General features: G+C 34.9%; 2 protein-coding genes across 2 annotated transcripts; one reads left to right on the top strand and one right to left on the bottom strand.

Annotated features, from left to right (window-relative positions):
* Positions 1-369: 369 nt before the first annotated feature.
* LOC106151062 (MKI67 FHA domain-interacting nucleolar phosphoprotein-like) lies at positions 370-4,007 on the bottom strand. Its single transcript, XM_087018476.1, has 5 exons — positions 3,848-4,007; positions 3,201-3,335; positions 2,725-2,833; positions 1,999-2,216; positions 370-1,619 (listed from the first exon to the last, which is right to left on the bottom strand). Exons 1-5 carry the CDS (start codon positions 3,950-3,952, stop codon positions 1,185-1,187), a joined length of 1,002 nt encoding a protein of 333 aa, XP_086874602.1. The 5' UTR covers positions 3,953-4,007; the 3' UTR covers positions 370-1,184.
* Positions 4,008-4,095: 88 nt separating this feature from the next.
* On the top strand, positions 4,096-8,366 carry LOC106170262 (putative malate dehydrogenase 1B). Its single transcript, XM_013550056.2, has 7 exons — positions 4,096-4,228; positions 4,568-4,680; positions 5,073-5,208; positions 5,381-6,340; positions 6,777-6,907; positions 7,309-7,468; positions 7,733-8,366. The coding sequence occupies exons 1-7, from the start codon at positions 4,207-4,209 to the stop codon at positions 7,888-7,890; spliced, it is 1,680 nt and encodes a 559-aa protein (XP_013405510.2). The 5' UTR covers positions 4,096-4,206; the 3' UTR covers positions 7,891-8,366.
* Positions 8,367-9,803: the final 1,437 nt, after the last annotated feature.

Here is a 9,803-nt window from a genome sequence, read left to right as displayed (position 1 = left end):
TTTAGAGTTTCTACCAATGACTTTGGTAACTCCAAAGAATCATTGAGGATATATTGGTGTGAGTGGGTTGTATGGTGTGCATTATGGAATGATGAAAAATAAGAGTGATGTACAAAATGATTTAATACATATTATTGTACTTCATTTTTTGTTTGATATCTACTTCATTTTCAGTAGCCAAGTAAACTAATATTAATACCTTTGGTAAAGGTAAGGGGATACTTTTTAGCTTGGTTTGTTATGCACAGCAGCATGGTTATGTGTATAAAATGATAAGTTTCAGGTTATAATAAAAATTCACATTTTTACCAATTTAACAGCAATTTAGCCTATACCCAGATTTGTGAGATTTTTTTTCTCTTCATCAGTTTAACAGCAGATTTAGGACATCCAGAAATGTTTATGTGCTTGATGTTACAGTTATTATTTATTTTTTTAAAAATAGATCCAGGTCAAAATAGAATGGTAGTATTTAGGATAAATTTCATATTTCCCAAAACTGGTTAGTTATGTGTATTATGCATTGCCTTTGACTTTACTGCACATAAATAAGAAATGGTTATTATGTACACAGTATCTTAATAAAGTATTGATTGAGACAACATAAAAATATAACTAAGGCTTTTATTGTACTTTTCTTTAAAACAAAAATGTGTAATTAGCTCAATTTGTAAATTTTCAAAGATAAATCGCTTAACAATCTGATGCAATGCACCAGTTACTGAAAAAAATCCCAAGATACTGTTCTAACCATCCCAAACAATGACAGAAAGACAACTATGAAGACACTAAACTGATGAATGACATTTATTATAATTAATAATCATATTTTCTTCATTATGCTACATAACATGGTAACAGTGATCTGCATTCAATTCTGAACCAAAATACGTCCTCAGCACTGAAAGAGTTTAGAAGCTAGTCATTCCATTCTACTTTCAGTTAGTGCACCAGTATCCAGCTGCCCCCTCCTCCTTCCTGTGTCTTCAAAAGTATTATTCCAGTTGAAATTCATTCAATTCCAATAACACTTTAGTTACATTTTTTAAAAATACATTCCGACTTTGGTAAATAAATATGTATGCCACTACTTTTCAAATCGCTCTGCAAAAGCATGACTCATTGATTTTTGATGTCACTCCAATTATTTACCAACTGACCAGTATAACACATCCCATAAGTTCTCACTTCATTGAGTTTTTCTTTACTTTCTGCACCTTTCTAGCAGATCCAGTTTGATTTTCCAACACCTCCTTTTTCCTCTTTTTCAAACCTCCACTTGACGCAGAAGTCAATTTCTGTACTGTCTTCTCAACTTCAGATGAAGTCAAAAGAGGCCTAGTTGCTTTAGTCTTCTTCGTTTTATTTTTAGAGACTGAGTTTTTAGTAGTATTACCTTTACCAGACAACTTGGTGGATTTTATTCCAGTGCTATCTGGAGTGGCAGTTCTTGATTTGGGGGTTTTAGGAGTTTTCCCTGGGGTGGCTCCAACTGCCGAAGAGCGCACAGTCTTAGGGGGTGTAATAAATGTGATCTCATCCTCACTGCTATCTTCTTCTAAAATATGTACAGAATCTTGGTGTGGGTTGATCCAACCAACCTTCTTTTTTTCTTTGTACTAAAGCAGAAACAAATAAACAACTTTACATATTTCAAGTGGTTCAGAATAAACAATTACAATATCCTGAATAAAGATGAAATCTGTAGGCATGTTTACTGAAAAGGTTAATCATAATTTTGGTTTAACAAAAAAAAAACACATCAGTTTTAAATATGCTGTATTTGTTTCCCTACAAAAATAAAATGTCCCAAATATCTCGTTGCTGAAATGAACTTTAGTATGGTTCTCATTTTGTCAACTGACTTTGGTCAACTGAATTAAAAAGGAAGAAAAATCTTCATCAAGCATTCATTAAATTGGTAAATAATGCTGAGATGTTTGTGTAGCACAATTTTAAGAAAGAAAATTGTTATCATTATTCATATTCCAAACTCACCAGTCCCTCAAAGCTATAGTCAATCCCCATTGCTGCTAACTTGGCAAGCTTTTTGTTGGTCCTTGTGTTAAGTTTTTTGATGGCACGCAATCTCTGCTTGGGAGTTGGCAGTTTGTTGTGGCGATCTCTGACTATGGCATGTGCCTTAGGGCGCTTGAACATTCTGCCACTGCCTACGAAGGTGTCTGGATGAACATCTTCCGAAGGACAAAATTTACCTGTTAACACATACTTGAGAAATGAGCAACCATGTAAAATACAACAAATGATAAATAAATATTATCATATTGTCAATCATTTAAAAATTCCATATTGTTTTCTATTAAACAAGTACTTTTCTCAAAACAAGTGAAAAAAATTTTGTCAATTTACAAAAATCTACACTTATTGAATTTCTAATTGCTGTCTGTGAATATGTATTAATGCACATAAAAAATTAATTCAATGTGATGCAAATTTTACTAGACAAATTAAATAAGTTTTTTTCAAAAGTGTACAGATAGTGCCATGTTTTATAATTTTATTTTTGAAAACAGCAAACAATTCTGATCACCATTAAGCTAATGTCCCCTATTTTCATGTGTGTAACTTGTAAAAACTGAAAAGCCTGAATTCATAGATTACAATTTTTCATTGCAATTAGGCCATATGATAAAAACTATCAGAATGAAGACTGAAAATCTTGAAATCAGGCATAATCCTAAAAACTGTTGCCCATGTACTTACATTTCAGTAGCCTGTGGAACATGAGATAGTTGTTCATGGAGTCGGCCACAATTTTAGCCACCTCTTCACTCTCAAACTCTATGAAGGCATAGCCTTTGGGTCTACCAGTCTACAAAAAAGAAAATCACAAAGTTAAAAACCTATTTCACAAAATGACACAGATCAAAAGCCAAACTTAGAGAAAACTGGAATTTGTCTTTGAAAACCATGCTGCAATTAATAAGCAATAATTGTCTATACATTGTCTCTGTAACACACAACTCCAATAGGATTTTACCCATGTTCAGTTGAGTTAATTGGCAAATGCTTCAACCTAAGACAAAAATGATTTTCCCTTCAATGTGCATGACTAAGTTATCAATTAACTGATCTCTTCACTGCCCAAATGCTGGCCCATGAAATAACAAGTCATTTGCAGGGGGAGTATAAATATCAAACTGACAACTAATACATCATATAACATTTGCTTCTCAAACCTTTTTGCTTCTGGATAGCTTGATCCTTTTAACTTTTCCAAACTGTGAGAAATATGACTTCATTTGGTGTTCAAAGAATCCTCTGGGTATGTGACCCACATATACCACGCCAGGCTGGGACAGCCCATGCTTAGTCTAGAGAAAAGACGCTGTATATAAGACTCAATAAAATAATATTTTTCATGAGCAAAAATGTTCATTAGCTTGGTTGTTGGATATACATGGAATTCTCAAACACAAGCCTCAATTTAAGCTTGTAAGCTAACGGTATGAAAAAAAATTGAGGCTTGCGTTTGAGAATTTCATGTATAATATTTTTCAGTTTGTGATACAACTTTTAATTTAAAAGTTTAATAGTATATTAATATATTAATATAGTATCGGGAAAACCAATCTAAGGAGTTAACAAAAAAAAAAAAAAAAAAAAAAGGACTGGCCCTCAGATTATATTTTTTTATTTTTGTTATTTTCTTATTCCTTATCACTGGACTTGATCTGTACCGGTTGTACTTGTAGCAGCAAGTGCGGAGACAAACGTGAAACACAGCAGTAGTAGTGCTACTACTCCTAGTACACGTTCAATGAACATTTGTATAAAATACGTGCAGATAAATTGAAGTAACGACACGCATGTTTCCCAAACTCACCTTAGCTTTGAGTTCTTTAACCTTTTCTTGAAACACTTTCTGTTGATCGGAATCTAAGGCTAAATCTTGTTGCACGTGTGCTGTTTCCTTCTTTTTTGGAGCCATGTTGACGTTGGACCATGTGAATAGAGGCTCATGGGTAATTTGAACAAATTTCGGCCTAAGATAAGAGTTACACTAAATGATACCGAGACTCTATATTTTTAATCTATTTAAACACAATGTACAGATTTAATCTGACCTGTAATAACAACCAATTTCAGGAGTGAAAAAAGTTAATCGATATACTCTCAAAGCTATTCTCGACCCTCCGTGTTGTCGATAGATGTCTCTCTTATCGCCTGGCAACAACAAACAAAATGGCGAAGATCGTGCTAGCAGGTAGGATTATTTTGACTTCAGAAATGACTGCACAATTAACTATTTAATGCAAATATTTTGTAGGTTTGTCATCAGAACGTTGATGAAAAAAACAGAATGACGGATTTCAATTGTTTTGGTTTCATAAACTGAACCTGGCAATGTCAAAAATTATTCACCGTTTCAACTTTCAGTTGCAATCAGAACGTTTTACATGAAAATAACAAATACATATTTGCAGTAATGTGCATTTGTGCTTTATGCTTCTTAATGCTACTTTGCATTGCATATTCCAAATAAATAGTAACAAATAAAATAATACGTAAATTTTAAGGTTTTTTATGTTTAAATTGGTTCCAGGTGCGGCGAACTGCCCATACTTTGCCAGGTGTGAACTGCTGGCAGATACGTTAGCAGATAATTTAGAGGATTTTAAATTACACAAGATCGTTGTTCAGCCAGACAAATGGCAGGTAGGCTGTGCAATGTTTTTATAGAATGGGTTGATATATTGATGTAAAAAATGCGAATGGTTGAAATATTAAATTCTTTAAAAAAAACAATCATATTACAGCTGTGTCTTTAAAATAACCTGTCACACGTAATAGTTCAGAGTTACTGTATTGTAAATGATACTCAGTGTAATGAAAGTCAGTGGTGGGAAAATAAGTTATGTTATGATAAATTAATGGTTGGCTGTTGAATTGAATTTCTTGCACCAATTGATTAACCATCCTTTTTTTATCTAGATCTCTCTCACACACAAAAATAATAAATAATAATAATAATAATGGTCTGCTATTTAATTTCTTCAGAGCAATAAGACTAATCACAATTTACACAATGTACACACCTTGATTTTCAGAATTGGTTGGAAAGTACCTGCAAAGAGCGGGGATTCATACATGGTTCCTCTCCACTGGTATGGCGTGAACTGGTGGACAGAGGTGGCAAGGGGGTGTTGATAGGTGGCGCTAATGACTTCCAGGAGTATGCTTATGGTGAGTGTTTTCCTGTAAAATCATAATGTGTCAAAGAAACAATAGAATAATTTATTTATTCATTTATTGTTATTTGTACAGTATAATATTTTGAGTGATTTCAACATCCTGTCTGTTCATTTTAAAAGTTAAAGCATCCCCAGTTTAATATTCTGTCTTTTCACTTTTGAAGGTTACTATGGCATAAAATCAGATTTTGTCAGTGATGACATGAAGAAAATAGGGGAAGAAAACTTGAAAGTCAAGATTGAAGTTGATAAAGAAGAAGAGGAATTTAGGTCAAGGTCACGTCCACTGAAAGTGTGCATCACCAATGCCAGCTGCGATGTCTGCTACCATATGATAAGTAGTATTGGCCAAGGTGATGTGTTTGGGAAGGGAACAGAGATTTCACTACATTTGCTTGACACTGCGGAGAATATGGAATATTTAGAAGGTGTGCAAATGGAAGCTATCGATTTGGCACATGGGCTGTTACGCAAAGTTTCAGTGATGACAAATCCCAGGGAAGCTTTCATGGACTGCTCAGCCATCATTTTCTTGGACGATATTGTAAAAAGTGATGAGGAAAGTAAAGATGACTGGTATAAAAGAAACGCTGACTGTTTTACAAACTATGGCCACGTGTTGGATGAGGTTGCCAAAAAGAACGCCCGTGTGTTGGTGGCGGGAGAGGGCCCTGTGAACTTCAACACATTCATTCTCCATCAACATATTACCCAGATACCACACCAGAATATCGTAGCGCTTTCCCGTATGGTTGAAAATCACGCGAAGGCCATCATTTCGGAACGGCTGAAAGTCAATTCTGCTGACGTGGTAGACATTATAGTATGGGGAAATGTAGGGGGGACAAGCTACGCTGATATGTCCCTTGCGCGGACCCATAATTATGATGGCGCCATCTGGGGGCCTCCTTTTTTCTCTCGATCTGCCGTTGAGCTTGTTCACGACAACAAGTGGCTGGAGAAGGAATTCCCAGAAGAACTTGCAGCTCGGGGGGAGATGGTTGGTAAGGCCTTGAGGAAAAAGCCGTCATTATCCAAGGCGGCTGCAGTGGTCAGCCAGCTTGCTCACTGGTGGAATGGGTCCCCCAGTGGTCAGATGTGGTCAATGGGAGTGGCCTCTGAAGGTAGGGCTGCCTTTCCTTTTTAAAGTATAATGTATTGTAATCTGACGTTTTCTTGATAGCTTAATTATTAGGAAAAAACTGATGACATTCATTTGGTGATTCTTTCTTACCAATCTGTAGTCTAGGTTTCATTCTTTGAAAAGAACATCTTTGCTGAGGGACCTGCTGTGACACACTATAATATTGCCTACACCACTAATATGACATTTCATTTTTGGGGGTTTGGCTGTCTCAAAGAGGAAATTTTATCCCAGACAACTGTGTCTCCTTCAAGACACTACCATAGGGCAAAATTATACAGTAGTTTCATATATGCATTATATCTGTGCATTTACAATGTCCCTTAGGGGAAATTCTTTTGTTTTTCAACATCCATATTTCCTAAAACCCACTAGTGTTATATTTAGCATTAGACTAGTCCACATTTTTGTTTCAGGTTGGTATGGTGTTCCAGAAGGTCTGGTGTTTTCCTTCCCTACTACCATGTCTCCCAAGGGTTACTGGAGTGTGATACAAGACATTGAACTCAGTGATGAAACCAAGGACAAAATACAAACAATAGTCAAGGTAAACGTTGCAATATTATAAAGATAACAAAGAGGTGAATATGGAAAAACATTTTAAGTATTGAAACTAGCTGTAAGTATATTTTCATTTTGAATATTAGAATTATATTTTCTATGTAAAATAAGCATTATATAATTTTCATGGGGTGGCAGCAGTTATGGCTAAGTAAGAAAAAAGTTCGTGAACTTTTTTACAAAAAAAATCACATTTGGCATTTAAGGGTATGCTTGGACAAAGGAACATACTTGTTATTACAGCACCATATATTTGCTCTCTGTTATTTGTCAAAAATAAGTGAAATAACATGATTTCCTCAAAATTGTATAAAAAAATAATCTGAATACTTCAGTGGCAAATTATATTTTATTTTACTTATTCAATCTACTGTTTCTACTTAATAGGAACTAATATCTGAAAAGGAAGTGATATACCCACCCCCCTATGTGCCACCCCCTACACCCCCCAGTGACCCCACCCCTTTGCCCCCCACCCCCCAGGTGGAAGAGAAGAAAGAGGAGGAGGTGAAAACTGAAGGGACTAAAACTGGGGACTCCAGCAAAGGTATGGCAAAATGATTAAAAAAAGAAACAGATTTTATGTTAGCTTCACCAATTTTTTTATTCGGTTCCAACTTTTAAACTGCAATACATATTTACTGTTGCTGTTCCTTGTGTAAATAAAATGTTCAAACAAAAGAAAAAAAAAAGATTATTAGAATGTCTATCCCTTAATTTTTGTAAAGGTAATTAAGGCAATGTTGTGCAATTATGTTTACAAAATGCATTCTCTGATAAAACTGTATAAATTATTATTATTATTATTTAGATACTTCAGAGAGTGACACAGGTACCACCAGTGCCACAGACGGAGAGGACAATAGCGTTGACCCAGCCACTGGGCTGGCTAATATTATGGAGGATAAAGTTGGTGAGGAGCGTGAAGCAGTGCACGACACTGCCAAAGATGAGGCTGCAGAAGAATAGATGGCAGTGCAGTATTTAGTGATGGTCCATGCTTAAAAAAATTATTTTTTAGTGTGATAAAAACATGGAACAGAGAATAAATATTACTTAAGATTTTAAAGTTTGGCTGATTCCATAAACTCAGCAACAGTTGCAAGAGAAAATACATGATAAAAATAATAAAACATTTCGAAACTGTAATGTATATGCCATGATTTATTATCAAAAATGGCTGAGTATATTTATCATAGTGTATTTATCCTAGTTTGCAGGTTGGCAGACTCCAAAGTATTTATGTACACGAATAATGATGGCATAATGGTATCATCGTTACAGCGTATACTTAATCAAAATACAAACGCATTTGATGAAAGTTATACGTTCGTTTGGTTCAAAGAAGACTTTGGTCTGTTAAAAAAGAAACATATAAATGAGTATCAGTATAATGTTCTGATTCTGTTTTTGTAAAATTTGTAAATAAATAATTATTAAATGGATTTTTGGTATTAGTTTTAAAAGTAAGCAAATAAAAAAATAAATAAATAATATGCATATTCTCAAAACCCAAACAAACACACACACACACACACACACACACACACACACACTCTCTCTCTCTCTCTCTCTCTCTCTTTCTCTCTCTACCACATGAAGAGTGGCTTTATTGTCTAAGACTGGGTTCCCATACTTAGATCGATCCATCTGGATTGACCTAACTCCCTGGGGGTTCAGGCTAAATTGCTATCATTTCAAGAGGGAGTCGAGCGCGCACGAAAGTTAATTACCCCCTTACAACTTTTAGTAGGCGTGACAGACATTTAAGCCGGTTAAGCTGACAGCAATTTAGTGAGACTCCCCAGGGAGATGGATCGATCCAAATATCTGTGGGAATGGTCCCTAAGCGATATTTCCCTACTTCGGCCACTTATTTTCACACGTACAAATCAAAATTACTGGGCACCTTTCAAAGGCAAAAATATTAACTTGGTACAAATCTGGGTTTCCTTACTTTCTGTGATTGGAAAATCAGTTAAAACTTAATCATTCTCTCCCTCAGTCACACATACATATTAGCATACATATTAACGCACGCTCTCTCTCTTTCTACTATATGGACTGAGTTTTCCTTGGTCAGCATAATGCCGTTATCACCGAATTTCATCCTACAGTAAAACACATGCAGAACGAACAGAAAGGAAATACGTTTTTAAACATCTCATTTAACACAAAACTGTTCCTCCTGTTTTTTTATCCTCATTTGCGTCGGTTCAATTTCTCACTCGTATGATCATCGGTTATTTTGTTATTGTTTCCAAGCAGTCCATGTGATCGTTAAAATTAATATTGACAAGATAGCAAGGATTGTTCCTTAATTAATAAGTGCTCTTCGTGGATGTTATCGCAGTTCACTTCTACTTAGACCACAGTCAAGTACATCACATGGGATTTAAACAGCTTTCTCGCTATCTTACGATCTAATAACAATCAATGTATATCTATACATATGTATTTCTATATTATATTATATTGAATATGTTATAGATTTGGTTATTACTCCAAGTTTGTCGCTTGGGCCACACGTTGCGATGATGGGTTATCTTATTTATTGCTATTATCTGTTGTTTGCAATTGCCTTCGTATTTCAAGGTATGTAAATATTTTTTCTAGAATCTTTTGTTGGTCGGTTCATTGTCTATATATTATATTCAAACTTTGTAAAATTCAGGACTAAAAGACGGCATATTTTTTAACTTTTAACATTTATAACCCCATGTCAAAGTGGAGACTTGTTAAGTCTTGTGCCGGAGTAAAGTTAAAGAAAAAATGGTTTTAACTCGCAATAGTTAAGTGGAATTTTTAAAAATCTTTTGAGACCAAGAGAGTCAAAGCCAACGCGGACCTGTTTCTTAACTGCCCAATTTTCTAATTACCAC

This window comes from Lingula anatina, chromosome 7, assembly GCF_051362555.1.
Source record: "Lingula anatina isolate TDL-2025a chromosome 7, LinAna3.0, whole genome shotgun sequence".
Taxonomy (NCBI): Eukaryota; Metazoa; Brachiopoda; class Lingulata; order Lingulida; family Lingulidae; genus Lingula; species Lingula anatina.
This window is presented reverse-complemented; position numbering and strand designations above follow the sequence as displayed.